Source organism: Doryrhamphus excisus, linkage group LG4 (genome assembly GCF_037039965.1).
Source record: "Doryrhamphus excisus strain RoL-2023G ecotype Guam linkage group LG4, RoL_Dexc_Guam_v1.1, whole genome shotgun sequence".
NCBI lineage: Eukaryota > Metazoa > Chordata > Actinopteri > Syngnathiformes > Syngnathidae > Doryrhamphus > Doryrhamphus excisus.
The window spans coordinates 5349704-5376934 of NC_136360.1; the positions used below are offsets into that span (position 1 = coordinate 5349704).

At 40.0% G+C, this 27231-nt stretch overlaps 3 protein-coding genes across 4 annotated transcripts in view; 2 read left to right on the forward strand and 1 right to left on the reverse strand.

Annotated features, from left to right (window-relative positions):
• LOC131129440 (carboxyl-terminal PDZ ligand of neuronal nitric oxide synthase protein-like) overlaps positions 1–14036 on the forward strand; it is a 57438-nt gene extending 43402 nt beyond the window's left edge. For both annotated transcript variants that reach the window (XM_058073011.2, XM_058073012.2), the window contains exons 10-13: positions 2638–2814; positions 11908–12104; positions 12176–12297; positions 12647–14036. In XM_058073011.2, the coding sequence (XP_057928994.2) occupies positions 2638–2814; positions 11908–12104; positions 12176–12297; positions 12647–13265 (1115 nt within the window). In that variant the 3' untranslated portion in view covers positions 13266–14036. The remainder of the gene's footprint in view (positions 1–2637; positions 2815–11907; positions 12105–12175; positions 12298–12646) is intronic.
• A 5661-nt stretch (positions 14037–19697) lies between these two features.
• On the reverse strand, positions 19698–21795 carry lg4h8orf82 (linkage group 4 C8orf82 homolog). The gene is made up of 3 exons (XM_058073013.2): positions 21493–21795; positions 21372–21420; positions 19698–20518 (listed from the first exon to the last, which is right to left on the reverse strand). Exons 1-3 carry the CDS (start codon positions 21658–21660, stop codon positions 20046–20048), a joined length of 690 nt encoding a protein of 229 aa, XP_057928996.2. The 5' UTR covers positions 21661–21795; the 3' UTR covers positions 19698–20045.
• Positions 21796–22363: 568 nt separating this feature from the next.
• LOC131129422 (MARVEL domain-containing protein 3) lies at positions 22364–26654 on the forward strand. Its single transcript, XM_058072987.2, has 4 exons — positions 22364–22607; positions 23657–23766; positions 24076–24194; positions 25457–26654. The coding sequence occupies exons 2-4, from the start codon at positions 23666–23668 to the stop codon at positions 26113–26115; spliced, it is 879 nt and encodes a 292-aa protein (XP_057928970.2). The 5' UTR covers positions 22364–22607; positions 23657–23665; the 3' UTR covers positions 26116–26654.
• The last annotated feature ends 577 nt before the right edge of the window (positions 26655–27231 follow it).

Consider the following 27231-nt stretch of genomic DNA (forward strand, 5'->3'; position numbering starts at 1 on the left):
CACGCCTGTGACCCTTGTGAGGATATGCAGTATAAAATGAATGAATGAATGAATGAATTAATTAATTAATTAATTAATTAATTAATCTTCTTTTGGTTGATCCCAGTAGATCAACACAACAAGATTAACAACACATAGTTATAACACATAATTGAATCTTGGTAACAACATTCAGGAGCAGCTTTTTAATCACCATCTCGTAACTGAGAGAGGCTTACCTCTGTTAATCTCTTTTTCATCATGTGGTCACATGACATCATACCTTTGCGGCTAGACAGCCACATGCTCTGTTTTGCCAATACCTTGTCTTTTCTATTCTCATTTGTCCTCAATGGCCATGAGACTAGCCAGGGTGCCTTGCAGGTTGTAGGTGTGGGTATGGTTTTGTTTGTGTGTTAGTGTACAAGTGTTGCTTCAAAAGTATCCATAGATAACAGCACGCTGCATTAAAAATACCTTCTTTTTTTATTCATTATTTTTGTATGATTTTTTTATGCGAAGAAAAACACTTGTGACCACTGAAAACAGGTCCCTCAACAGTTGAGAATTTATTTCACTAACTTTCACAAAAGGTTATATCAGTGCATTTCTCATATGGAGCAGGTTCAAGACCACACTCTTCACACTTTTCAGCAATTCAACTGAACCCCACTTGAAAAGGCACTTTGTTGACAGCGGCAAGGAAAAAGTCCAATTCTCAAAGACAGAAATGTTGACTAGAAGAGAGACTCAATGTGTGCATGTGGGGGTGGTGGTGGTGGGGGGGGGCTTCAACAATGCACACACAATGGCTTGAGAGCAGTAGCAGTAGTAATACTGTCATGTTTGTCACAAGCGTATTTGTCATTTTGTGAGGTATTTTACAGTACATAACCTCCGTATTTGGATTCATGTTTGTGTCATATATTCTGTCCATGGTCAATCTTAAATATAATGCGAATAGACATACACTGTGTTCACATTGTTCGGATTTTAGTATGATAAACAAAACATGTTTGTGTTTTTCTAATTCATGGAAGGCATTGTGTCTTGGGGCAATTTGGATTACTGATATCAATCTCAGACAACTGTCATAACCAGTTTGCCAAGTGAGCCCAATTAAAAGAAAACTACTTTAAAAATGACGTTCCACTTTATTAAGCATGCCACAGATTTCAAGTAGTACGGGAAAGAGAAAGGATCTCTCTCCTGACAGAAAAGTGTCAAATATTGCAATGCCTTGGGCAAGGCATGAAAACATTCAATAATTCACAAAAAAAACATTCATTCGCTGAAGAAATTCGTGGCTGATTCAGATGACAGCTGCAATTGTGCTGATAAAGGCATAATGACAACGGTTTCTGCCAGACAGATATATCGAATCAGGAGAGCATTTGCTAAAAAGCAGCAAACAGGTAATTTAAGTTGCTCGTGCCTCTAAAGTCTGAAGAACCTCAAGGTGTAGGATCCTCCAGAGGCTTGCAGTTATGCATAAACATATTTGGCCAACCCTAAAAGCAGAGGAACTCATGGTTTGGGCTCCTTTTTCCCCCTGACCTCAACCCAATTGAGAACCTATGGAGCATTGTCAAGCGAAAAAATCTTTGAGGGTGGGAGACAGATCACAATAAAACAGCAGCTGTGGGAGGCTATTCCAACATCTTGCAAAGAAATTCAAGCGGAAAGGCTCCAAAATGAAGGGATCTGAAGGGATCTTATGTTAACTTTTAACTTGACCTGTTAAAATTCATTGAAATAACTTTGCTTTCAACAAATATGCCTCCTTATGCTGCAAATTCAACAAATTACCATTTCTTAACAACCATTGGCATGCTTTCAAACTCTACTCTGCATAATAATAATAATGAGTAACAGTGCATTTTAAGTTTTTATTTTTGAAAAAAATTACTGTTTTCATTGGGAGGTTTGTTCAATAATATACAAAATTTATTCTAAAGGCTGTTGACTTGAAAAGTATGATGACTGTCATATAATTCGCATAATAATTTGGAACACGGTGTGTACTGTTTGGTCTGCTGCCAAGGTCAGGATATTTAGTTTAGCTATCAAAATAAATGTACTTGGAAAAAAAAACAGCAACCAACCAAAACAAGCTCCAGAGAAAACATTTCAATTAAATTCCTGCTGAGAAATAGCCATATCCCATGAAGATAAATGGTGCAGAGAAAACACAAATTAGGCAATGACAGTGACAAAGAAAAACAGATTGCCATAATGTGCTGAATCATGGCACTCCACCACCTCAGGTCGTCACCTCCATGAGCAGCAACCGCTGCAAATATCCAGACAAACATACAGTATATGCATAAAATATCACATTTCAGGGCAACCTCATAATCATGCAGGGGCTACCTCAGTTGTTTATGGTCTCAATCAGAAAAGGACAGTGCTAGTCCAGTAGATCTACATACGTACACAGACAGCATTATAAGGTGAAGATGCTATACTGTATTTGAAGGGGTGGGTGGATAAATCCAGAAAGTATTGATACCAAAGGTAGTAACGGTATCGGATCAATACCAGCGTGATAAATCTATATTTTTCTGTGGCTGACTTTATATGAATTCAACTTGTATCCACTTGTCTCAAGAGCAGAGAATTCTAACCCTGTTCACATCTTTATCTTTTGCTTGCCAGTGGGATCCCTGGACAGTTTGTTGGAGATCACTTTCCGGTCCACTGTGCCCCCTGTAATCTGTGACCCAACAACCCCTAAACCAGAGGTGTCTGCCCTGAACTTACCCCAGCTGTGCTCCACTGACGGGACCAGTAACGCCTTTGCTTCCTCCAATGGAACTCTGGGAAGCCCACTAGGTAGGGACCGTCTTCTCAAGCTGGAATGTTTTCGTTTTCTTCCAGGACCCCCTGGGCCTCCATCACTTCGACTCCCCTCACCTCCTCCTCCTCTCAAAACCAACAGGCCGGAGGTGCCTGAGAGCACAGCAAAGTTGTCAGGCTGTGACGCTGATTCTCTGGGGCGCCGAGTCTTTGCTCGGTTGCGAGAGTCAGGCATTGTGTCCGAGTATGAGTCGAACTCAGATGACAGTGACGACAGAGAGGGTGAGGATGAAGGGGAGGAAGAGTTGGACTTCTTTGGTTGGGGGACAGATGCAGAGAGCCAGAGGCTGCTAAATGTTCTTAACCAACAGGGAACTCCTGACTGTCTGGGAGATGAAATAGCAGTGTAACACTCCAAGCTACTGATTTCAGAGTTGTCATTCCAACTACTAATGTCTCTATGTTTATATGCCCTCGGTTACCAGTCCAATTCGTTGATCTTATATCTTCCATAAGATATCAAGTTTGCCCTGCCTGTGTCTGTGTCTTGCTTATTTAGAGGATAGATTGTCTGTTTGGGATCTTACTCTAAAGGTGTGCCCTGCCCAAAACCAAGATGTAATCGAGTCACATATCAGCATAAGGTCACAATTGTCTTCCAAATTTATTAGATTAGTTTTTACAAATGCCAAGAAAATAATAATGTGCTAACAATTCATGACACTAACTGATTGGTCCCCCATTATGCACAATTTAATTTTTAATGATGACGTAACATTCATATGTGTACCTTTTTATGATCAACAAACGTGAAAAGAATTGATCCTCCTCCTCTGCTTGTTTGCTCCACTTTTGAGAGAAGAGTATGCACATACACTTCTGAAGTTCTGAAAAACATCCTTCCTTCCACCTCTGACCCAACTCTGTTTCTCCCTTGAGGCTTACTGAAAATACCTTTAAACATTCAAAGGTCCATCATCAGTGCAAGAGTTCGGCCACACACTGAATACAGTATAGTTGGATATCTGCAACTTCTTTAAATTGGTGTACAGGCAGTCTGTGTTTCACCATCTTTCATGCCTATGGCGCACTCTTATAGATTATTAATACTGTACACAAAGAAAAAGAAAACTAGTTACGTGCGCTGCGGCAAAGTAATACCAAGTTGCATGTCACTTTTAACTGTCTATTTTAACTCTAACCTCCATTATGTTTTCCAAACATAAGCCAGACTCTTCTGATCGTAGTGTGTTAAGGAAAAGTGAAGTAAAATTAGACATTGTAAAATACTCACAAAAGAAGAAAAATCTGACCAACATTGACTGCATGCTGAACCTTAACTTCACTGGGGGCCATTGGCGGTCTGGTTGAGACTGGGCCGCATTAGTAAGTATTTGGTCTGGAATCAACCAACCAGTCATGAACTAGTCAAAAAAACAGCTGAGTTATGGTAGGCCATAAGTGATTAAAAAAGTAAATTACTCTATATAATATTGTGGCACTCTTAGGTATCTCAAGTTCTGCTTGCTAAAAGAAAGTTTCTCTTTATTTAGGCAAGCTGTAGCCAAAAGGGAACGTGCAATGAGTCGTAAACAGCAGGAGGTCATTATGCAACAGTTTGAGTTTTACGGGAGGCGGGGGACGGGACTACTACTACTACTACTACTACTACTACTACTACTACTAGAGGATAATAAACAACAAATATGTGAACACTAAATGTGTACGTTGACCAACTATTTACAAAAAGATGCCACATTGCATACTGGGAGTGCTTTCCGACTTCCCAGCATGCTTTGCGGCACTTGTATTGTAAAAAGATGCTAAAGGATGATGTTTCGAGTTCAAAGTAGATATGTGACAAATAACCTGAAGCTAATGGAAAAATGCTGTTAAGGCAAACACAAAGTGCATGTATTGATTAGAACTATGGAAAAACAAAACCACCAATCCCATGGTTTAACAAACATTCTATATAACGAGAAATTAGTAAAAGTGTTGGCTGGTACCTTTACACAAACATAAATAATGCATTAGAATGATTCTCAAATTGTTTTTTTTATAACCTGAAATTTTTTGTATAATTATATATATATCGTCTGACAGAATGAGCAGTAATTCGGGACATTTTTCCGACATTCATGTTTTATACCAAAAAGTTGATTTGTAGTCAATTGTATGTTCTTTTACTGGTTACATTCCTCATCATTAAACTGACATTCTTTGAACCTTCCCTTTGGGTTCTTGGATTAACTCTCCTCCCACTTGTTGAACCACATGTGAACAACTGTGCTGTTAAATTAAACGCCTCATGGGTGGCTTTTTGACTTAGACTGGCATTAGACAAAAACATATGGAACTTTTGAAGCAGCGGGGACCTCAGCTGAGACACACCCAAGGATTTCTTCCGAATGTTGACATCTGGGTGTAGTGCCAGACAGCACTGATGTTACCAAAATGCAGAGCGAGACTGGGTTTGATATGTAATTCAAAACATATGGACCTCCAGATGCAAATAGCTCAATAAGTAAATGAATCTTTGGTGGCAGTGCAGCTGAGGGCCTATCTGCGTGTCGGTCATGACACATAACGACGGAGCGACTAAATGGGGAACCTCAGAAGTGCATAACTTCAGCGACAGTCTCTCAGGCGAGTCAAACAACAAGGGTCTGGCGTTAGAGGTCCAAAGAAAAATGTATTAGGTTTCCTATATAACGCGATTTTTTTCTGATTAAGTAGTCTTATTTGACCTAGTTTTGTTTGTGCATCTTGTGAAGTAGTTGTCTCTCTGACCTTCAGAAGTTGTTTTTGTTGAGGTTTTGTGATACACTCCTCGCTCCTAATACACTATTTTGTGGTAAACAGATTTACTTGCTGGAATGTAATATGGGACAAACATGCAAGAAGAGAGTGTGGTAACATTACTGCAATAGTGCAGCCAGCCGACTTACTTACTTATGCCTATCATTCTTTTTAAAACATAGGCCACCAACAAAATTCCTTCAACCAGGCTAGCTCTCTCTACTTCCCTCCAGGTATAGCCCATCCTTCGGATATCAACCTCAAGGTCCTGTGGGTTCCAGCTGAGTGCTGGCCTTGTCTTGTTTTCTTTGGATGATTTTGGGAGGGTGTGTCCTTGCGCGAACACCAGCGTCTCTGTAGTATTCCCTGTTCCGTGAGCTGCTGGCTTGTCCTTTCCTACTGTATAACTCCTGGTCACAGATCACATCTCTATTATGGATTCTTAGTGTTCTTCAGAAACAAATGTTTATAAATATATGGATTCTTTTAATGAAGGTTACGGGGGTTCTCCAGGTTTCAGCCCCATTCAGAAAGAAGAAGAGGTTTAATTGTTGTGTTCAAGATTCTTATCTTTGATCTGAGAGATATGGATTGACAATTCTTATTCTGAAATGTGCCACAGTTCCTTCTGATTTATGTACAGTAAGTGTTCCACAGCAGATGAATATGTGATGGTCACAGCCACTTTTCACAGCAATTGACAGCCGGTAGCACTCACTAATACGACGTCCCTTTGTTACAAGTAGAGGATGTGATATCGCAACTGTAGTTGCATTGCCGTCTCTTAAGACTTTTGACCTCTTAATTAATTATTAAGCAGCCTTCATTCTGGGACAGTGTTTTTCCTCCTTTGTTTCTCTTGCAAGTAACACAAGCTCTGGAAATGCCAAGGGACATAAATGCAGTCTTTTACCAAAGACCTTGGTTTTGTGAACCCTACTTTTTGTCTATGTTGTATTTGAAGAAAAAAGACTCTAAGTCTAAGTTCATTTCAGTTGCTTCTTTTGGCTTGGGAAACACAGGAGGTAAAAACAGTCTACGTGCTGAAAAGGTGGATTAAGAAACACTTCCTTGTGTGCACAGCTGAGAACAGAAGGCAGAATGTTGGCTAATTAGATAAATAAACTTCCCATCCAATGCTGAGTATTAGACTGATGCATACTGCAGCAATGTACTCATTAAGAGGAAAGTGGATTCAAGTAGATTGTCTGCTGATAGGAACACATTCTACAAGCTTCCCGACAAGGGATTCAAACTTTGGACGAGGTGCCCTAAAAAACTTGGTATTTTTTGTAGTGTTCAATCATCATCACATCATAAAAAAACGTGTAAAACCATAACTATACAATTTTACATTCATAAAAATAGTGGTAAATAAAACCTTTAACTCACCAAAATATGTTGTGATGATTGGACACCACATGGTTTCCAGATATCAATACACAGATAGGAGACCCAAGTTCGATTCCACCCTCGGCCATCTCTGTGTGGAGTCTGCATGTTCTCCCCGTGCATGCGTGGGTTTTCACCGGGTACTCCGGTTTCCTCCCACATTCCAAAAACATGCTAGGTTAATTGGTGACTCCAAATTGTCCATAGGTATGAATGTGAGTGTGAATGGTTGTTTGTCTATATTTGCCCTGTGATTGGCTGGTCAGTCTGAAGACAGCTGGGATAGGCTCCAGCATGCAGGCGACCCTCGTGAGGACAAGCGGTAGACAATGAATGAATGAATAATTTTATTATTAGAATTGGATTTAGTTAGTGGTTTGCTTTTTTTGCGAAACTGTTCAGTCCTTCAACACAACTGGCAAGTAAGTCACTCAAATTGAATACCTCTGTTATAAATCTGTTTTTGATGTCTTTCATCAAAGCCTCTTTACTTTGATACCAAGATCATCCATGTAGACCTTGTAGAAGCAAAGAAAAAACATTTTTGTTCCTTAGCTTTTTCCTAGCAAGCTCAGGGGTTACCGTTATTTACTTTATTTTTTTACTTTGCCTATCATCCACTATCCTTATTGGTGACTCCAAATTGCCCATAGGTTCAGGGCTCACTTCCAAATGCGCAAACCTCATTATCTGAAACTTTGGAATCATTTAACACGAAAATACAACATTCTAATTTCATTTATAGGTCAGAAAAGTGGTAAAAGCATAGTAGGTCCCCTTTAAAATGCACCAAAAAGAGAATAACATATATGTCATATAAGGATTGTGGATGATGGGTAAAATTCCCAAAAAAGTGCAGTTCTAGTTTTGAGTGCGAACGCTGTCTGAGTGACAGTACCAACTCTTGACCATGCTTTTGCATTGACATACCAGAGAGGTGTGCCATAATAAAAAAAAACTTAATTGAGTCATCAGTCAACATTACAGCCTATTTACTCAGCAGATGGCAGCAAAAATATGACTAATAAATCATAAAATCCCGTGTGACGGTCTCGTCAAAAGTAATCACACTTCATTTCAACCCTGGATTAGTAGGAGTACCTAACCCTATTTCTGGAAAGGTCTTGGGGCAAGAGGCGGGGTACAACCTGGACTGGTTGCCAGTCAATCATAGGCTACATTTCAACAAAATTCACTAGCATGTCTACTTCAGTGGAGACGCAGGTAGATTTTTTTTTCAGCTCTACCTTTCTACATGTTCTCCCTGTGCTTGTACCATATGGGTTTGGATATGTGGATATATGGTTAATTCCACTAGTGAAATGGGACATTACTCCCATTAGAAGAAAAAAAAACCCTAATGATTCAACAGCAACTCTGCTCGCTTATATCCCTTCCAAGTTAAATTGTTAAATCATGCACTTACTGCCGATAATAAAACACTGTGAAATGAGGCAATTATTTCATAGAAGCTGCACTCCATAAGAAGCCAGACCTATTTGTGCTTAAAGGAAAATGATGAGTGATATACCACAGATCAAGTGCAACACAAAGAACACATTTCTGATGGTTTTTCAAAAGTACTGCTAATTAATGAGATGTGACAAGATGTGTGATGTTGCAAACATAGTATGTGACATTGGGCGTTCATTTGAAATGTATTCCTCTTTTGAAAATAGCTTGACAGTTTTTTTGTGCTTAATACCATAAAATAAAAGAGCATATACAGTAACACATTGAAAGTAACTGAACCATTTATTGAGTGCCTTTTTAAAAATTGTTTTTCTTATTGTGACAAATACATCCTGTCAGGTTTTCCATGGCAATTTTAAGGCTCAACAACTTATACAGTATCTGTCGCAGCAATATTTATTTTAGCTCTTTTATTAATTCAGCCTAGAAATATAGTTGAAGTGTAATATTGGCCACCGTATTACAGCATTAGAATTGGTAAATTGGTTAAATTACAGTCGCGCAGCCACTCCGAAATGTTTCAGATAGTCACTTTGGGACTTAATAAGTTAAAATCCAGAGGGAACACCACCTCACAGGATTTTTACTGCATTGGCCAGGTGATTCAAGTTTTTGTCCTTGCAGTTAGTGTACATATTCATCCGATGTCAAGTATATTTTTGTTTGTCATTGACGGGGTGTCCCAAAACAATTTGATATGATTTTGTCATCTAACTATACAGCCAATTCTCACTGAAATGAACTCAAATTTTAACAAGATGTCTACAACTAAAGTTAATGTTTTTGAGAAAATAATTGCTGGAGATAATTGCTGAACAGCCGACTTGGAAAAAAATGACATAGCATACTTGAAAATGAAAAACGTGTGCTTACGCGCAGATAAAAACAACAGGATGTACCTTTTCCAAGTGAAAGGTCCTTTTGAATGTGTTGTGTCTCTTGTAGATAAGCACATTGCAGTGTTTTATCTAAAACAGAGTGGAAAATATTCCATTCCAAACAAGTCTGTGTTGCTATGGTAATGGCTCTATATCAGACAGGGCATTGCCACATAAGTTGTAATGTGGAACAATATCAGCTCCATACCTTTACATTGTAAAGGTATACGAGTATGAAACGAAGGCATATGTGCAGTGCAGGCATGTCTGACGTTTACCAATGAACGCTTGAATTATTGAGCGAAGGCTTGGGAGAATAGGATGCGGTCAGACGAGACCAAAATTGAGCTATTTGGCATCTGCTTCACTCACGCTGTGTTTAGAGGTAGAGAAATACTAATATGACCCCCATGAACACCATCCACACTGTCATTACTCTTCATTTGGAGTTTTGATATTCTGTGTCTGATCAAATCAACTCTGCTATTGAGGTGTGTAAAAGAAGGGCACTCATGATTGGGCGGAAGCAGATACAGACAGGCATATTTCCCTCTCTCTATCAGACATACATACACACACACACACATGCCTTTACGTTACAGAGAAACATTTTATAAACTTCTGATTAAATAAATGCTGAAAAGTGCATCCTCATCCTTCTCCTGGGAAGTAAAACCACTAAAGTAATCGTCTTCAGCTGAACGATTGAACGGCCTCATAATTTCTTCATCACACACTTTGTCAGTCTCTCTTTCTTTTGTTGTCATTCAGGATGTCACTATGGTCACACATTTAGCCCTTTTAGCTTGAGCTGTCTTCATCCTGCAGTAGTCCAGCCGTTCGAAACCCATTGGCGAGAGTGGTTGGTTGGAAATCTGTGCAAACCAAAGACAAGCTGTAGTAATTCTACACTTGATCAAACACGTACTGATATGATGTGTCAGATCAAAACACGATCACTGCATAAGACTTCAAAGAAAGATATTAGCGTCCACTTCATTAGTTCTTGAAGCTGCACTCTTAAGCATCATGGGAACTGTAGTTGTTTTAGCCATAAATTAGCCGCATCACTGTACAAGCTGCAGGGTTCCAAGAACGTTTCTTCTTTCTGCTATTTTTTTCATGTATTGTAAAATACAATTCTTTTGATGTGATAAAGTAAAATCATAATTTTCAGGATTTATATACAGTATTTGTAGCACAACAGTGTGCAGTGCTAAAAAAACTTGAAAAAAAAAATAATTTTGACCTAGGAAGTGATGTATGCATGAATGTTAAATTCTACTAAGTGTTGTGTTTGCAATCTGATGACTGTTGTAAATGTGCATGTATGCGATAAATTCTTTCACCTTTTTCATATTTGTTTCCTTATCTCCTTGACCTTTGCCATACGTAAATGCTGTCTGTACCGGGTTGATTCATCGTGCCTCATCTCATTTCCTGTGGTCCTCTGGCTAATGTGCTTTTGTCGATCTCTGGGGATGCAAGTAAAATGCTTGTGCATGCAGGTCGCCTTCAAGGTTACTTACTCTGCCAGATTTTGAGGCTGCTTCTGATTCCAAATGACGATGTTTTTCCCTCCTTTTATCCGGCCAAGACAATGTATCACTTAGACATGTGTGTCCACTGCCAGACTGCACTCTAAGCCATTAAGGTTCCCTCTCCTGTGGCCCGGTGCATCATGAATCAGAGGCATTCCTATGATTAAACAAAAAATAGTTCAACGTGCTTTACCTCTTGAGAGTTTAAAATGCTCTGAATTCTGATTGCTTTGCCTTGTTTCATTACCTGCTTTCCGAGAAATGTTCCTCTTCATGAGGTAAGATCTTCCATCTCGGGTGGATTGAAAACCACCTGGGATTCACCTCACTGTTTTTTACTGTTGTTCATTCCTGATTCATTTTCACTGGTTTCATGAAGTGCATGTATTCTCTCATGAATGTATTGTTTGTAGATTCAAAAATGGATGGCCTAATGGATGCCATTTAGATGTTGTATGTACAGTGGTGTGAAAAAGTGTTTGCACCTTTCCTGATTTCTTTCTATTTTATCCACATTTGTCACACTTAAATGTTTCAGTTCATAAAAAAAATAGTCAATGACAACACAATTGAAGACAAAATGCAGTTTTTAAAGTTATTGCAAATGCTTTATTGCAGTTGTTGATGCTAATGGTGCAAATATTTACATTTGTTTGATTATCTGAAACATTTAAGTATAGCAAACATGAAAAAAAGAAATCAGAAATGGGGCAAACACTTCATTACTCTACTGTATTCAAGTCATGTCACAATGATTCTGATATTTTGCTCTTTAAAGGACTCAACCATCTATTGGATGTTGTCTTCTTGTCTGTGGAGTGTGACAGCTTGAATCTGCATCTTTCAAAATGCTGCTCCAAACAGTCCAGTATATGTACTACAACTTGTTGTGAATGCTTCATGTTGAAATGCCTCAGCATCCGAATATAGCGAAAGGACATCATAGACGCAGTGTTGTTATGCAGTGTTGTTGAGTGAGGACTTGGCCAACCTTTGTATATCTGCTCCATACACTCAGTTCAATTCTCTCTTCCTCTCTGCAGTTGATCAAAGTATGTTTGAGAATTCTGTTGCCCAGCAACAGAGTCCTCAGACCCACAGGCAGGGCCAACCCTCTGCAAGACGATCTCCAGCATCCCATAACACTAACATGGGCGCCTGCTCCTCTGACTCGCCTTCCTCTGGAGGTCAACAGAGGCTGAAAAATGCTTTTAATCTGGGAAAGGCTGTTGGGGCAAAGGTTAGCAGTAAGTTCCAGTTGAAGTAAAAGTGGGGCCTATTGTCATTTTATCCTTCACTCCGTCATTTTAGGTCAATGACCTGTTGAGAAGGAAGGAGTCCAGTCATGGGGACATCGGGGTCACTGAGGTCAACAAGAATGTTGGTGCTGTGTGGAGTTGCATGGACCAAATCAACCAAGATTCTACAAACAGGTACACACATGCATGGTGATGTGATAATAGAAACAATTACTTTAATCCAGTGATTTTCAAACTTCTGGGTTTTTTCATACATTCCCGCATTGCAGCACTGGCAGCCGCGCGCTTCTGTGTACAGCAGGAAACAAATGTTTAGGTTTGTTTTTTCTTGGTGGCTTGGAAACTCACCAGGGTGATTTTTCAACAAGTGACCACTGCAGCGATTATTGGTGTTTGTTGGTTCATGTTTTTGTGTTGATTGCCCAAGCAATTAGAGCAGCATACTTGTTCTCTCTCTCTGTGTCAGCCCTGCTCACAACTCTGCATTTCTTATCCCCAACATTGTCCACTCCCTCACATTCAGTCACATATCCTTTGACTCCATCCCTCGGTTGGACCCACCACCGCCATCGGGAAAGAAGCGCCTCCCTCGAGCGTTAAAGACCACCCAGGACATGATGATCTCCTCTGACCCTGTGGTATCCTCTCTGGACACCGCAGACTCATCCTCACCTGACAAGACACCCCTTATCACCAAGGAGGATCCGAGAAGCGAAGATGATGTGCAGAATTGTGATTTGGATGACGCATCAGCAGAGATCAGCACTACTGGTGATCAAGCTGATAAGACATCTGCGGGCGGGGAGACAGAAATGGAAAGCAATGGAAAGGTAGATACAGTGATATGTGGAGATGAACCAAGTGGAGGAGATGCAGAGGAACACCAGCTCCACCTGTCAGTGCCAGACCTCATCAACAAAGATCCTCCTCTGCCGGAGCCGAGAGCCAAGACCTGCGATGTCCGGCAGAAGCCGTCAGGTCTGGACTCCAGACTGGCCTCCACCCCCAGCTTAGGGAAAACTCCCTGTCGCATCAGCCTGGATGAGGAGATCTTGTTGGCCAATGGCAGCCCCTGCAGGAAAGACTTTGAAGTGGGCGTCGACGACACAGAGTCACACCCAGACCTGCTGTCCTTTGAATAATCACTCCAGTTATCTCAGTAAGATTCACACCACTCTTAATTCCCATTCAGAATCTAGTTCAAGTAAAGCTATAGGAAATAGGCCAAATATGATCTTTTACCTTTTTGAATTTTGCGTTTCAAAATACTTGGAAAAATGAATTGCTAATAATGATACATTGAATTAACACCACTGTGAATCCAGCGTCCTGATTCGTCGTTGATGGTGCTGACTGTGGTGTTTGGCAAAGACTATTTAGTGCCAGCTGACCTGTGGGGCACTTTGACTCTCACTACATAATTTCAGATATTCGTCTTCTTGTGCATCCGGGCCCCCAATTCCCTTTTTTGCCCTTGTTAGACAATTTGTGTTGCTCTCTGCATTTAACAGCATAGTAAGAGATTTTAAGTTTCCTCTTGCACTGAATAATCGCTCAGTAGATGGACGGTTCCTGAAGACAGCAGTTTTTTGTGGCTGTTTTGGATTGCTGACAATATTTTCAGCTGTGCAACACAATTGCCAAATGCTACTCTAATAATCATTTAGCCGTATAAAAGGATTAGCTTGCATTAGTAGCCATGGATGCAGAGGACTGGCAGTAGGTGATAATACACCTACAGGTGACACCAAACTTGTAGATCATTCTTTCATTAGTGTAAGAACTTAGCACTATACGAGTGAATAGATTTAACATTTACATGTAACACATCAAGGTTTTAGAATCATTTGACACATGGTCAAAGACTTGTTAGTTGTAGTAAGTCCTGGCAGAGACAGATTAACTTTGCGTCCATGTTACGCAAATGTTACGCATGTCCATGTCCATGTCCACGTCAGTAATAACAATCATGATGATTGGACACCACAAGTTTTAGAAATCAGTACATAATTAACTTAACTCAATATTGTGTTTTATGGTTATATAAACATGTACCTACCAAAAGAAAGATTAGACTCCCATCTTTCATCAGGAAAATTCTTTCGTAATCGTAGGTAAGTTTCAGGAAAAAAAGCAGTTCCGGACTAGAAAAGGGAGAAAACTAGCATTTCAAGCATAACCTTCTTTTCATAACTACTTTTGTGACAGCTCAAATATATAAACAACTATACTCCAACATGGAAATAACTATTTACAAATGAACTATTTACAATTTTCACATTTGGAATTAGGCTGCATGGCGTTTGAGTGGTTAGCCCGCAGGCCTCACAGCTAGGAGACCCAAGTTCAATTCCACCCTTTGCCATCTCTGTGTGGAGTTTGCATGTTCTCCCTGTGCGTGGGTTTTCTCTGGGTACTCCGGTTTCCTCCCACATTCCAAAAACATGCTAGGTTAATTGGCCACTCCAAATTGTCCATAGGTATGAATGTGAGTGTGAATGGTTGTTTGTCTATATGTGCCCTGTGATTGGCTGGCGACCAATCCAGGGTGTACCCCGCCTCTCGTCTGTGTTCGAAGACAGCTGGGATAGGCTCCAGCACCCCTGCGACCCTTGAGAGGATAAGCAGTAGAAAATGAATGAATGAATGAATGAACATTTGGAACTGAACTTTGGGTGTACACATGTGTGCGCATGTGCGTATGCGTTAAAATTTCCCGACAATGTGTAACCTCCACGCTCTCTCACTTCCTCTTTCCTGTCACATGTGATTTATCTGTTGACATGATCTCATGATTGACATGAGTTAATAAGGTTTCATTTGCGTGTAGTAATTTGGTCCCATAAGTATAGTCAAGCTTCATGCTTTGCAGCTGGTCTGTGTTAGAAGCAATACAAAAGATGTTCAAGATGCCTCCCGCATTAATTAATGTGCATGGTGGCAGCGGACTTAAATGGCAACTATTTTTATTGGATTTCCCGTACTTGGTCAAAATGATCAGTGTAGCAGAAATAGTGGGCATATTCTTAATGACTCGTTATACAGGATGCAATTACAGTTAATATCAGAGACATTCAATAAAACCATTATATTCATGACAGCTTTTTGTGTCCTTTTATAGCAAATGGGGAAAGATAGATCAATGACATTTCCACAGAAATGAGATAAGAACATAAAGCAACACACCAAAGACAAATGTGTGCCTTAGTATGTTTTGGTTCAGTTATTTTTTACAAGTTGTCTGACTTGTTTTTCAATTCTTTAATGTATTTTTTCGATCTTGTACCACCACCGAGGCCTGTTCATTGATTGTTTTCAACAGTGTTTTTAATCTCTGGGTATTATATAAGTTGTCGCTCTGGCTGAAGATGTATACTTACAGCTTGAGTTTCAACTACTTTGTCAACTTTGGATCTATTTTGAAATCCTGACCCACTTTAGGGTTATTTGTTGATTTGCTTCCTCAGCTTGCTGCTGGAATGTGTTTATATCTCTGCATATGTTACAAAATACATTACAAGTACACCATTGTGCTTTTAGGGGTTCAAGCTTGTTACTAGATCGCTGCACTTTTTTGTCCCTGGAAAATATCCAGTTAGCATGGAGTCCAGTCATAGAAGTACATTCATATAGATTGTACCTTTTGATTGCTTCATACTTTGCCCCTTTTTCAGTGTAGTAGACATCCATGCATTCCAAAGCCGTGAAAATGACAGTGTTTTCTGTGAGGTGTTGAAATGGCCTCTAAAAGTGACCACAGTGATCTCCCAAAGTAACAAAAATCCCCACAAGATACCAAGCCAACGGTCGTTATGGTGGTGGCCGGCTCAATGAAAGGAATGCCAAGATGAACTAGAAAAGACACTTTGTTTGACTTTATTCTCCCAGTCTATTTCTGTCTCCTTCTTTGTCTCTTTGTCGTGCGAGCTGCTCGTGTCCCCAAAAGTCCTCTTCAACTTTCAAGCTGTAACTTTACGTCCCCATAGGACTCAGTCACACATGCTGAGATTACGCAGGGCAGAGAGGAGAGAGCTTTTGACCTGATGCTTAAAACCTGACACACATGCAAAAATACAAACACAGCTGCTTTTATTAATCAAAGTAAAAGCAACACGACACCAAGTGGCTGCTCCGACTGTTTCTAAAATATTCAAAATAATTTTAACAGTGACATTTATTGAGTGGCTTATAAATATTGTTGCTATTGTGACAAATACATCAGATCAGGCTTTCCATAGCAATTTCAAGGCTAAAAACCTGAAGTGACATAACCTACACATAACTTAGACTGTAAGTGCTATGGTTAAACATGCCGCGCTTGAAACATATGTTGTGCACACTCATTTCAGTGGTGGCACCAAGCTGACGGACGAGTGCCGGCATTTTGTTTTCTCTCTGGGATGCCAAAGGCACCAATGAAGGGGTCTGCTGCATTTGCGGTTCAGTAGGCAGCGGATGCGGCTGGAAGGGGCCCAGCAGAGGTGGATAAACCTGCTGTTCATTCAAGTTTTAGTTAATAATGCGAGAAGACTAGAAATAAATGCATTTCGAAATACTAAACATTTTGGTAAAACAAGCACATTGGCTTTGTTTGGCTTGAAATAAGCTATGAAAATAAATAGTAGAGTAGCTCTTCACCATTTTTACTGTATAAAAGTAGCCCTCACAGGAAAAAACCTCAGTGACCCCTTTTAAAGCCAGTAGTACATTTAAACATTTACACTGCATGTATGTGATCGGTATTAATACCAGACGATTTCACTCATGGATTATCAGGATATCAGGTATCGCCGACCGGAACATCTCTAGTTAAATGGGTTAAAAATGACCTTTTACTTGCACAAAATAAGTGTTTAGGAAATAGCTGGCTTTCCTGAGACACTGTATCTCGGGATATGACATGACATGACAACCACTCCGAAATGTTTCCTTTACGTCACTTAGGCTATGTTATATATATTTTTTGTTTGTTTTTTGTGATCTGTATGTGAACAATACAATGACGGGCCTCCTTTGTATGTGGATGTGCAACTGCACTCTGAGCGTTTAACCAACCTATACTTCATCGAAAGGCGTGTTTTGCTGTGCAAGAGTTGGGGAAACCGAGTTAAGAAGCAGGTACGACTTGAAGGAAAAAAAAAATCAGAGATTGTGAGAAAGTCCAACCGGTGGGACATTGACATTAGCTGCTGCACTGACAGATTTTTACAAAAATATTTTTCAGACAAGAAGAGCTTTTGCCTGCATGTGTGAGTACCTATCCCAAACTCTTGCACAACAAAACATGCCTTCCAATGATACATAGGACAGATATACTGCAGTAGCAAGTGTTGGTGGCAAGACTTCTTATAGTTGTGTAGTTGTTTTGTTTTTTTAAGTCCTTGTTCGTACTGATGATGATGCAACATTGGTGTACATTGTATACAAATAGAAGTATTTTCTACATTATGTGTGAATATAAAAATCCAAATATTTTCTTCTAGTCCAGATAAGAACAGAAAGATATTGCTTTCTCCGTTTCTTTATAAGTGCTGATCTGATTCTGTAATTCCGATTAAATGAAGAAAGCTAAAGCATGAAGGATTTGAACACGGCACATTTCTTTAAAAAAAATGTCAAAAAAAAAAGATAAGTTGTCAATTATGGATAGTTTTTATTTTTCAAATCTATAACTTCTGTAATGACTGTACAGCTTGAAAACATCTGAAATAGATTGAATTAAAATGTCTAAGTTTGTGTTTGTATGTTTTGTTCTCATCGTTAGTCACGCAACTCCTCACCTGCCTCCTTGTGCAAAGGATTGAAGTGAGATCTTTTGTTGTGAAAAGGCGAAAGCTATCAACTTAGGTGTTCACATGTTCACAGAGGGCAACAAAGAGCTCCCTCACTATATCGTGTATTTTCAGAAATGAATAAATGATAGCTGTTTCGTGGTAGACTATGGTCTATTAGTCAAAACATATTGGAAAAACACATGATACGCAGAATTCTAATTAGTGGGTGGTAGTAATAGCACAAAACATTGATGAAACATGACCCTGCATGAAGTCACAGCCATGGCATGTCGGTGTGATTTAGCGAAAAAAAAAAAAAACAGTTCCCCCATTCTGTGTGGAAGTGGTAAGTTGTTGGCTTCTTAAATTTGGAATAAATACATTGTGAGGCTAACTGATTAGCTCACTAGCTTGCTCGCTGGTGGCCGCCTGCAATAAACATTGCATAGTGTGGCGCAAACAATAATAGGAAAGTAAAATGACTATAGGGGTGTTATTTCATGTCTGGGGCTGTAATGTTAAGAAAGTCATAAACAGGTATTTCTATGTATCTAAATATAAATTGTATTAACATTGATCTTTATATTGCAAAAAATAATTTATTGTGGTCGAGTGTGTGACCAATTAACTGCTATAAACGGGGGCTGACTGTATACACATGCCATAGATCCATATATGGGGAAGAACATCAGCTAAAAGCTGAACTAAACAAATCCTAGAAAAAGAGAAGAGAGAAAATGAGAAAAGGTCGACAACAAACAAGCGGTCCAAGTCAAGTGAATCATTTTATCAACCAACACTAATTAGCCCTTTCAACAGCACATGTATCATCACTGCTAAAACTCACTGAACAAGCTGCTTTAATTACTGTTATCCTGTAGCAAATATACAGTTTCCTATTTACAGTAACTAACAAAGTCTCCCATTTCCTTGTATACCAAGATCATCCATGTTGTCCTTATTAATGCAAAGAAAAATGTGATTTACTTTGTCTTTAGTGGAGCTCAACAAGTTCCGTGCACATCCAATTAGCATAGACCCGCGTGGATTGTGACTGTTGAATCATTTAGACGAGATGAATGCATGCATGACCTGCAAAGAAATTAGCGCCTTTGAGCAAAGTCACATCTGCAGTAATGTTGGTTGGCAGACCTAAATTATTGAGTTTAAGTGTCTTAAATCTACTACATGTTTAAAATGGAGAAACAAACAAGACTGTTAAGACAAGAGATGCTAAACATTGACTTTTTAGGACTAATATCTGACATACAGCACTTCATTACTGATACTGATATCAACCAGCAGCCACCAAACTGATGTCTGGTCACATCTTATGCATTGAACATTATTTATTTTACTGTGATGCCAATGGATGTAGTTTTCAAATAAACACTTATCAAAAGTTATATAGGAAGTGCCACATTAAGATTTTGTCCAACTTGATAAGGACCTCAAACCACACCCACCCAAGGCCAACAGCACCAACATATGGTCTATGCCTCAAACCACATGCATATGCTCTCTTCCCGGTAGTCAGGTCAGGTCTGCGTGGCCCTCTACGGATATGCCCCCTCCCCCCCATAGAACATCACTGACCCACAGCTAAACCAGTCATGCTGGCGGATGTTGGAGGCAGTAGAACATTCTGCATGTCTCAAGACTCGTCTGTCACATGTGCTGTCTGATCCTGCTCTAATCCGTCAGGCCTTCCTTACAACCCTCATGGGGATTGAGCAGCACATTAATGATAACAATGGACAAAGAATCAACTTTCCAACTCAAATCAGCACTTGAATCAAATGCTTTTTCCATTCATTTATTTGTATTATCATTGATATTACTTAACAGTAACAGGGTTATGTAAGGTCATGTTGGAACTTGGAGGAAACTTTACTCAGCTGATTTTTGCAAGAGTTGACGTCTCCCCCTGCTGGCCATCACATGAAATACAACAGGAAGGCCAAGATGTTTAAATCTAAAGTTAATCTGCTTGTAAATTACATAGATGTGTTTTTTCTGTGTTTCTCTTGCTGGACAAGGCAGTTCTCATAATTGCACCCCATTAAGATCAGAATGTGAAATGTAACACAAGTAGTTTAATTTCATCCTTCTGGCAGGACTTGTTTCACACAATCCTTTATTTGGATTTTAAGGCACTCCTGCTCCACGGTCATCCTCCACTGTGGAGAAGCTTCCTGCCAGCTCATTGGTCAGCGAGTGCTGCTGTTCTCCCCACAGGAAGTGCGTGGGCTGTCCCGATTGGCCCTGCTCTGAAGCGTAAATAAAGAACGGGCTGAGTTCAATAGCCAGGGCGGACCTCACCAGGCCGACGCTGCCTGTCCGTTCTGAGCAGGGGTGGTAAACTCGTCCGCTGGTCGGATGCATGTAAAGCGCTTCTGGGCGGAAGGGTGCTGTCAGCTTCTCTGCACCGCCGCAAAACGACAGAAGCTCCTGCTCTCCCGTGTTGGCTTGCAGCAGGTGAGTGAAGACCACTGGTCGGTCATCACAGCGCAGGAAGTTCCTCTCCCTCCCACACAGAGACAGGAAAGGGAAGTCCTCCATGTAACGTCCACTCTGATTTACACGAAGACGACTGAAGAAGAAAGCCAGGAACTGTTTGTCTGGAGACAGAAAAAAAGACCACAAATAACATCACATTGGACTCATATTTAACGACCAGATATTATATTACATTATTGTGCACATGTGCTCATATTGGCACAGTGTGATAGTGCCGCTATTGGTTTAGAGCTCATAATATTTATTTTTATTATATAACGACCAGATATTATATTACATTATTATACACATGTGCTCATATTAGAGCACATGTGTCTAAGTTTAGAGCTCATAATATTTATTTTTCTTATATATTGTCCTTGGTGCAAGTGGATAAATAAAATGTACTCTTTTCCGAGTTGTTGTTTATAAATATTTTGATGAAATTGTATTTGTATTTATTCAGGTACAGTATACGTAACCGGATATGACGTTTACGCCTGTTGTGCATCTGCGCATGTGCTACGTGTGTTACATGCATTTTTACGCAGGTCACTCTTGGTATAAAGACGATAGAAAAATCTGCATGCTAGCAAAGGTGTCGCTAAGAATATAACAACCAATATATCATATATATTAAGTATGGCCATATTCGTAAATTAGAGTATAATAGTAATAATATCACAACACGTCGTTGAAGCTCTGCCGTAAAAACAACAGGTAGTGTTTCCGGTGCGGATCGTGTAGTTGGTATGCGCTACATCCGGGTACGGACAGCACACTGCACTTTTGTATTTGAGTGAAAGCATACCAGTGCGCCAATGGAGACATGTGCAGCCCAAAAGCTACGTCAACAACTTCAATAAATAAACTCAAAACCGTCAATTAACTCTTTGAGTATCTGATGGAGGCTGGATTTAATTTACAATTACGTATCCAGGTGATTAAAACATGCTAGTGTTGAGGTTTGTATACCTTTGAAGCAGGTGACAAAGTTCTTGACTTTAGTGTCATCCAGGAACAACTGCAAATGGACCACAAGCCATGTTACGGGAGGAACAATCATTTGATACGATTTGTAAATAATATCTCTCACCTGTCCTTGGTGGTCAATGTAGTAGAAGTACTCTCGAATACGAGCTTCTGGGCTCTGGCCCTGGATGTATGCAGCGGCGGTTCTAGAGGTGCTCCAGTCGCAGGGGGAGCTGCGTAAACTCGAGAGAAAATGACTGCGGAGACCCGCAGTGGTCCGAAGTAACAACATGAGCTCAGGCTTAAAGTGCACTTTTATTCCTGTGCAAATGACACCTGTGGTAACCAGGGAAAGTCGCTACATCATGCAATGTTAAATAACTTCCACAACATGCAACTCTGTCGTCATAGGGTAACCCGGAAATACTTCCATGTTGGTGTTTCCATTTGATCACTGCCACCTAGTGGACACAAGATGTAAAGCCATGTTAATAAAAAAGGTTTTGTTTATATAATGTGTGCATTAATCAGCAAATAATTAAAATAAACAAAATAAATTATCTTAAAAACCTTAAATCCTTGTTATTGTTTTCTTTTTAATTGTGGTAATTGTTTTTTAATTCTGTAAAGCACTTTGTGTTGCATGTCCTTGCAGGAAAAGTGGTCTACAAATAAAGTTGATTTGATTTGAAAGTAAAAGTATCGGTGTCAAATGTAAATATTTGCAGTAGGCCACCGTAAAATTGTACGAGCCCAACTCACTTTCTACTGTAAGTGTGTATGGAATTTGCAACATCAAAACAATTATGTTATAATGTTTAAATTATGTATATTTCCCGAGCTTCCAAATACATTAATGCACACGAACACTGCATACAAATATTAAATTACAACTCTGACCGGTAGAAGAGTTGCAGTTGTCTGATTGCACAAACACCATTGAACACACCAAAGCACGAGAGCGCATTTGTACGTCAATCAATATGTTCCTAAATACTGTCAGAAGGAACAAAACAATTGCTATATCCGTATTAATGCCACAACACTGCCCCGTCTAACAATGTACTTTAAGGGTCCCTAATACCGGAACAATGGAAATAGTATACCTGAAACTCCTGTCGCTTCCGCCTCCCCTCCCCTCGAGACAGGGCTGGGTTCCTTTACCTGGGCCAGGCGCTCAAGGGTGATAATGGCGACATAGCTGCTCGGACTTCAATCTTATTTCTTCTCCACTCAACGGTAATATTTAAGCACACACGTTCCACTCTTTAGAAATTGTTTAATAGAGTTTTTGTAACAACGAACATTTTCTGATAGCCAGGTGTGGGATAGAAGTGTGTCTAAGTTGTTTGGTAACTGTGAGTGCTGTAAGTGTTTCGTGTTTCAGTACATTCACTTGATTTGACGGATTCAAAAGTTATGAAACTTGAAAGTGTTGACGTAATGTCGTCTATACGTATTAGCCACTTTGTTGGGGGACCGTCACTACATGTCATTTGTGGTGCTGTCCCACGTCGGCTCCAAATTACACACCCCCCAATCATAAAATTTAAGAACAACAGTGGCTATCATATGCTATCACATTGAACACATACATTTCTAATGTATATTTGTCACAAGTCGAAGTTAAATGTTGGATTTTGGTTATTAGTTTCACCTGAATAAAATGCTTGGTGACCGTTTGGCTCCGGTATACCGTGGCTAACCTTATAACAGCTAAACTTTGTCAAATCGCTATGATTAGCTGCGAACAAACTTAATAAATACATGTGTGTGCGGGTTGCAATTTCCTAGCAGGAAGAGGACGAATTCAATATAATGCTAAGAACACATTTGAAAGTTAGCATCCACCTTTAATGTTTCCATAGCTTGTCATTACCTCCTCCAATTGTTTGTCTGTGTTCAAAATTACTTTAAAAGTTCTGTATGGATTTGGATGAAATTTTCAGGAATTGTTGAAAATAGGATATGGAAGAACTGATTAAATATTTAGAAATGTTAAATTGCTCAGTGAATTCTTGACACAGCAAGCACACTACTGAATAGCATCCTGTCTGATCATTGGTTGATTCATGAAACTCGTCTGGGCAACAGTGATGAAAAGTGAAAAGTTGAAAATGTTTCCACTTTCTGGGATCGCGTCGCATTGCAGGCACGGCACAAACCTTCACATGCACAAATTTCCTGTGTTGCTTGGCTGGATGGTGACACATGACAATCGTCAACTTTCCTTGATATATTCTGTGATATTGGAATGTCATTTAACATTCTATTCTTATCTTTTTCAGTCCCTAACCATGAGCCAACCAACCCGTTCAAACCGGGGCCACCGAGAGAGAAATGGCGACCGTAGGCAGCCCCGTGAGCCACATGATGGGGGGAGTTCATCAGCTGACAGGTGTAAACAATGACACTTTTGTTGATGATACTGTATGCACATTAAGTCATCCAAAAACACCATATGTTACCTGTAAAATATCACAGTACTTGTACTAATACTATACAATAGGCAATAGTAGAAACACCTTTCTGTACGATATACTTCAGTTCTACACCACTGCAGTCTATATCTATAGTACGTCATTAAAAGTTGCCCAATGTGAGTGATACCAGTATTATTTACCTTTTAAAACCATAGTCATGTGTAATATTGACACAGAAATGAGTGGATGAAAGTTGTTTTTCTAGCATCTTATGTGTTCCCCAGAACATCGTCCCATCACCCATACGACTCCAGAGAAACTCACCATCAACCCAAACATACGCAGGGTGTGCCACATGTTGAATATAACAACTCCAAATGCACACACATGTGCTCCAGGAGAGGTGAGACTGGAGTTTCTCATACTGATTTCAATATGCATTGCTCATTCTGGATTCTATGACTTCACGCTGGCCAAACTGGTTTTCTTGCATTCACTACTTTCACTCTGAGGCAAAAGATGCTATGTGACATGCAGAAAGGTTGAATACCTAATAATTCTTACATAATTACATTTCACATGAGTAAACGGATGCGATGGGAAGAGAGAGAGCAGGAGGTTTTAGTGGTAAATTGTGTGTGTAATTTTTTACTCTAAGGGTAAGTCTACACGACCATGGATTTTCAAAACATAATTTTATATGCATTTTGGCGTTATGACCATGTTTAAATGTAGATTTTTGTCCTTAAAAAGTAGTATTTGGAAATCCAGGCCAGGGTAAAGACTTTTGAAAAATCTGGTTTCAGCATCATTGCATGGGGCTAATTGTCCGTGTTGAATCCGACATTCATGCATTACTTACACACATTTGGTTGTTCATGTTTCATGGTAAATGCATTTGTTTAGATTGTGGCAGAGCAACTGTACAGTAATTGCAGTGCAACACAATATTTAAAGTAAATATTTCTGTTATCGACCCTTTTTTATTATGTATAATATACGTATGTATTTGTCCTATTGACTCAATAGGAGTCCATAACTCAATACAAAGGGCCAAAATGCGCACAATAGGTCCCCTTTAGCAGTTCTAGGACCCTCTGAGGCCAACCACCACAGGGACGTGGCCTTGATGGTTGGAAATATAATTGAAAAATAGTTTGACACCTGAACTGGACACAATTCCAGTACTTCCGTTTGGCGTCGTCCTGTACGATGGCATTTTTGAAATCTGCTAATTGACTAATTGTCAATCCCCATTGACTTCTGCACCATCTCAGCTGGGACACGATGAATTTCCTGAATTCTGTTTTAACTCATTAGAGTTATTGGTCGAGTCCTTTATAACTTTGTAACGTTGTAACTCCCTCTGTGCAGCTGTAAAACTATCACCGTTTTTATAAAAAATGTCATGGCTAAAGCACACTTTCACCTGTTATACTGATCCATGGTTACTAAAATGGCGGAGTGTTTACTTGCTCAGGGTCACTGTCCGGCACTGCTGCCGCTTGCTCATGTCTGCCAATACGAGCATCAAAAATTCCCGCTTTTTTTTTTTGGTGGGGTGGGGGTAGCCCTGTATATAGTTATAAATAATATAGAAATATAGTATATGTAAATGATCTTTGCAAGTTTCATAGTGATCTGAATGTTTCCTGTCATGATCAGGTATTGTTCTGATCTGTTCTGTGCTGACCAATGGTTTGGTCCTGATCTGCGTGGTGGCTGCTCAGATGGTGATGTCAGGCTTGTCTTCCATGGGAGGTCTGGGCAGCATCAACATCAACACCAACTTTAACCTGCAAGGCACTGAGCTGCAGAAGGTGCGAGAACTGGACATGCAGTACAGCCAGATGAGAGCACCGGGAATCTACGGCGGCATTGCCTTCAGCCTGACAATGGGCGTGGTCTCGCTTCTGTTTGTGGTAGCAGGCAACAAGCCTCCCCACCATATGTCCCATAAGCTTCTTTATGGAGCACTGGTGTTTCAGGCAGTGGGAGCTGTGGCCTATGTGGTGGCTGTTGGCCTCTATCTGCATTTTGTCATCAGGGTCAATGCCACTGATGTGTGCCAGCAGCGCGAGCGGCTGTATGCACGAAACGGGTACACTTGGATGAACTGTGACGTCAGTGGCGCAGATGCAGCTGTGGCGTTATTTGGACTAATTACGGCAATCCTGTATACTGCCGGAACAGTTCTCACCATCCAAACCATCCGTAGGGTGAAGCGCTATTTGCAAGAGCGTAAACAACGTGAGGTGAACAGAGACCAGCCGAGATCCCACCCTCAGAGGGCCCCACTGAGGGCTGAAACCACATCTGTATGAATGAGACAGGCAGCTTTGCCAGTTTCTCTAAATATAGTAATGACCCGAATATAAGATATTATTTTTTTACATCCAAAAAAGCCTCAAAGTCGTCTTGTTTTTGGGGTCTAGAGATTTATATAAGAGGAAATGCGTCAGAAGTGCATCTCTGTTCTCGTCTTTCCACTCTGTGTATGGCAGAGTGCTCCACAAACTTTTAAAAGTTTATTTTAGAAGCGTTTCATGACATCTGAGCGAGTAGAAATAGAAGAATATAAAATCTTCAACCAAGCATACAGCATTTTGGTTTGGAATATTTCCCAAAAGCTGCTTGATTATGTCGATTTCTATATATTTATGCCAAACATACGTTTTTATTGCAAAAAATAGCAGTGTGGATGCTAAACTAATAACTTTTGTTACCATACTACAAGCATGAGCGCCATCTTAAAAGCTTGGGAAGTGAGCAAACCGCCAATTTTAAGATAATGGTGTGCAGTGATGCAGTCATCCAACAGCTGTCAAAAGCCAATCTACTAGTTGTTATTTCATTAATACTGAAAAAAATCGTGGTTTGTCTTATATTTGGGTCAGTATGGTGTACTGTGTATCTTTTCATGGCCATCTTTATTAAAGACATTAGTCAACATGAAGCAGTTATCTGAAAATGTACATGTTTTATATTTCGTATTAAAAGAGCTTTCTTGTGCATTGAGAAATATGCAACAGTTGTGAGAACATTCACTGGGCCGGTTCGATCAGTAGGATCCTCTTCACGCAACCACTATAGCACCACTCAATACTGCGATAACACAAACATGGAATAACAGCCTTCAGAAATAAATCTGTTCTCTCAGAGAATATTAGCATGCATCAGTGACTAGGTCACTTTAAGAGTTTCAAACTCATTGGAGTTAGTTAAACAGTTTACTAATCAGACCCTCCAGGATTTCACAATGTTGCGATCACACCAAATCTTGCAAATTCACAGAAAATATGCACCTCACAGCTTTGTCCAACCACTACAACTTTCCCACACATTTTGGCCAATCGTCATTTTCGAATTTGTCCCCGAGTAACGCTCAAACACGCACATCAACTGTCTAATTAATCAATTGTGGCCCGGCGTCGCCCACC